The sequence below is a fragment of the Helianthus annuus genome, chromosome 15 (assembly GCF_002127325.2).
Source record: "Helianthus annuus cultivar XRQ/B chromosome 15, HanXRQr2.0-SUNRISE, whole genome shotgun sequence".
Classification (NCBI taxonomy): Eukaryota; Viridiplantae; Streptophyta; class Magnoliopsida; order Asterales; family Asteraceae; genus Helianthus; species Helianthus annuus.
Window position 1 is genome coordinate 164,895,459 of NC_035447.2, and position 3,839 is coordinate 164,899,297.

The following is a 3,839-nucleotide window of genomic DNA, read 5'->3' on the forward strand; positions in this document are numbered from 1 at the left end:
CATTGTTGTTTACTCTGATCCGGTTGAGGTGGTTTTCACCAGCGCGTAGGTGGTCTAAGTTCCTATGACCGAGTCTATCTGGCCCCTGTGAACATCTTTTATTAATGTTTTAAAGAGGGCCTCTCTGACCGATGAAGGTGGGTGTCCACTAACGGCCATTCCTGGCTTGGCTCCGATAACGCAATTCCGGGAGGAGTCGGTAATTGGGCACTGGATCCCTTCGGACCTGGAGAACGTGTGACGTTGAGTCGGGGTTTGGTGAACCAACAGGTCGCTCCTCTAGTTGAAGTATCGGGCCCCTTTTTTGTTCACTTTATGCCACGCCGACTCCCCTTTCGTCATAAGGCGTGGAATTAGACCAAGGGGAATATCCATAGGAACAAGTCCCTTAGATTTCGCACATAGGAGATCGAGACACAGCCCCAGGGCTATGGGGAAAGATGTAGATCGATCACCCTAGATAGACAACTACATAGAGGGTCTCTACAAGTCAGTCTATATATTCTTTGATTTCGTTCCCCCCGTAAGATCAATATCACAACCAATGAGTCCGCAAGTTTCACATCTAAGTAATACTCGATCCGATAGTTTACGATATAGATAGATATATATTTAACAGCAACATTATAAGAAAAGATATTAATAGATATCGGTAGTTGTCCGGTCGTACCCAAACAATAAGATTCCTGAGGAAAATGCACCTAAGATCAAATATTTCGAGCCGGCTTCCGTGGAAAATTCAGACTTTCTTTTTGATGCTGCGATCACATAAAAACATAAACTTTGAGGCTCAATAGCTAAATACATGGCAATTGAATCATAAGCCGAGATCATAAAGAGCATACTGCGAGTAGGAAGTGGAATTAATACAATGGATTCAGAAGCATCAAACCTCTCTTGTTCGGAAGAATCGAAACACATCGAAATGGTACCAGCCGTACTTAATAATAGAAGGATTTGGCAGAAATATGTAAAATTGTCCCTCCTAAAAAGATTATTCCAGAATAAATGGGCAATAGTTAGGAGAGGTGCGCCAGCGGCGAGCAGAAGCAAGGTTATTAGATACCTCAGGAAAGCCCGGCCAGAACCACACGTGCAAGTTTCCCTGCATGTGGCTCGTCCGTGATAACTTCTTCGGATTTGCGTGAACTAGCGGACCGATCACTAAGTGGGGATGCTCCCTCCAGCATGAGCGAACCTTTTCGAAAGTGGTTAGGAATGGGCGCCCCTCTCCCAGCCCGGATCCAACCAGGTTCTATTGATCATGTCCCCTTCCCAACAGTTGGAACTTGTCTTGGGGCGTCTTTGGCTTTACGAGAGAAAGCTCGCCGTAGAAAAAAGTCTTTCTCTTCCCGTCCCGGGTCATAGGTGCGTCCACATAAGAGGAAGTCGCAATGCATCTTGGTCAGCAGGCGTAGCTTGGAGTGCGAGTGTAGCGGGGTAAGTTAAGGAGGCCGCTAGAGAGGAAGGCAAACCGGCCTATTAAGCGCAGCTAAGCTAATATGTGCCGGAGAAAGCCAGGTGCCGTAGGTAATCTCTATTCGGCCCGGAGCACTGATTCCCCATAACGAATAGGCTAGCTCTATCTCTCAATTACCTATCCTGTGTTCGAGAAGGTCCCTCCGTTCCTCGGCAGCACCTCGAGGCAGCACCTTTCGCTCATCCATTCCGCCCGCCCGCCCAAACGCGGCGCCTTTTCTCATTATCATCTACCGCCCTTTCTTTCCTCCCCGCTATTCACGCATGAAGATCGTCGTATGTATGCTAGACTTCAAGTGTCGGTGCTATACTATAGGTAGGAGTACATTATGGCAGGATCCGTCACCCGGGCAAACCAACCCTCCTCCAAGAAGAATTGTGCTATGCCCCCCCGATCCCTATAGAGCGAAAGAGCTGCCTGGTGATCCCTAGGTTGCAGCACGTTCGGTCGTTAACTCCTCGCGCCGCTGCCGCCGTTTCTAGGACCGACCGACGCCTCACCTGCACAGGTACCTACCTAGTGTCGGTCGCACATTCAACATAGCGTTCGGACTCATGTGCCTTCCAGAACCAGGGGTCTTCGAGCCTGCTGCGTACGATTAGCCAGCCTTGCGGCGGCAAAAGGATTCTAAGCCCCCCATGGTACGGTTCCCTACGGTCCGAACCCGGTGCCGCATTAGGTTAGGGAACTGGGCGATAATAGCTCCTCCGCATCCCAAAGCGCGCTGCCCTCCTAGGCGCGCAACACTAAGTAATCCAAGCCAACCCACATTACTGACTAACGGTGGATAATCAAATTTCTTAGACGTACTAAAGACAACTCCATGAATGAGCAAAATGAAGGTTGCATTAATGAGAAAGATCTCTGGGGAAACCGCTAAAAAAAGATTGAACATGTGGGAGGATCCGAACGAATTCTGCTTTCATTTCCCACGTATGGAGCACTGAGTTACTTACGTTACGGTCTGAAGAAGAAGGTAGGCTGCACGCGGCTAGGAAGGCTACGTCCCATGCGTCAGTTTGTGGATCGCGGTCTCACACACTAATCGCACTATGTGGAAGAGTGGGGACTAAGGAAATTGTCTCTAAGGAAAGTTCTCTTCCAAATGAGCTATTTAGAAAAAAAAATCAATCTTAAAAGATTTTATTTTCTTTTGTATCTTTCGATACGGGATACTGTGAGAAGGGTTCCTTTGAATCTCTTTTAAATAAAGATCCAAAGTTTTTTCCTTCAGTGGAACTCCTCCCTTTTTATAAAAGAGACATTCCCTTATCTCATACCGATTCGTGTAAATGCGATCTCTACTATACTCATCGTGGAGCAGCTCTTCCTCTATGCTTTTTTCTATGATATGCTGTTTGTCCACCAAATCATGATAAGCTGTTGTACTGATTTGATCACTATTCTCCAAGAGGTGCCGATTGAGGCGACCCTCAAGTTCGTCGTAACGCTGCCCGTCTTCTATAACCGGTTTGATCACCTCAAGACCTACAGGAGGGGCGCTTCGGTGCGCTACAGGATGGTCCCGCAGGTAATCCTCTTCTGCCACGTGAGGCTGGTGAGAAGGTCCGGGAAGCATCCAATGCGCCAGAGAGGGGCTTGCTTCCGTAGTGACGAGTGCTCGAAAAGCACAGCCAATCACGAAGGCCAGAGCGGAGGAGCAGCCCATCTTGCTAAAAAGCAAAGAGAGGGCCTTCACCCCTATGAAGCCCGCTACTTTTGAAAGTACATCAATAAAAAACGAGATTCCCCCTATCGAAAGACAGAGAAGATAGAAAAGCATCAGAAGAGCGATGAATAAGAGAAACGGAATGAACGCCCTAGCACTGCGAAATCAATTCATTCTCACTGAAGATCCAACCCGTATCATTTGCACTTTCATCGATTTTATCATTAGTATAATCTATCTATTTTATCATTAGTATAATCTATCTATTTTATCATTAGTCTATAGTTTGCAGCTTATCAAGCTTTCAATCCGTTCTTAGACCTACCGGTGACCAGCTTCGCGAGACCTTTTCGATCTACAAATGACTAAGCTCTATTGGGCGGTGGCTTATCGAAGCACCCTTTCGGTGAAGTTGCTTTCTTCTCTTATGATATTTCTAGTTGGATTCAAAGAGCGCTCCTAAATGCCTTACACAATTCAGGAGTTATGAAAGGCTCTTATTCATTCTTTTTATAATATAGGAAGAAGGAGATTTAGACCAGCGGCGAATTAACCCTTTCTCTCTCTCCTTCAGGCGATTTTGGTTCTTCATGAAACCCTAGATTCTTCTTCATGATCTTATGTATAACAGCCTGTTTATGGAGGTTTTGATTTATCAAGACTCTAGAACGAACTAGTTAGCATTAGTGA

General features: G+C 46.5%; 1 protein-coding gene across 1 annotated transcript; it reads right to left on the minus strand.

Annotated features, from left to right (window-relative positions):
* Window positions 1-622: 622 nt before the first annotated feature.
* On the minus strand, window positions 623-3,537 carry LOC118487636 (NADH-ubiquinone oxidoreductase chain 2-like). Its single transcript, XM_035984683.1, has 2 exons — window positions 2,221-3,537; window positions 623-1,066 (listed from the first exon to the last, which is right to left on the minus strand). The coding sequence occupies exons 1-2, from the start codon at window positions 2,373-2,375 to the stop codon at window positions 640-642; spliced, it is 582 nt and encodes a 193-aa protein (XP_035840576.1). The 5' UTR covers window positions 2,376-3,537; the 3' UTR covers window positions 623-639.
* Window positions 3,538-3,839: the final 302 nt, after the last annotated feature.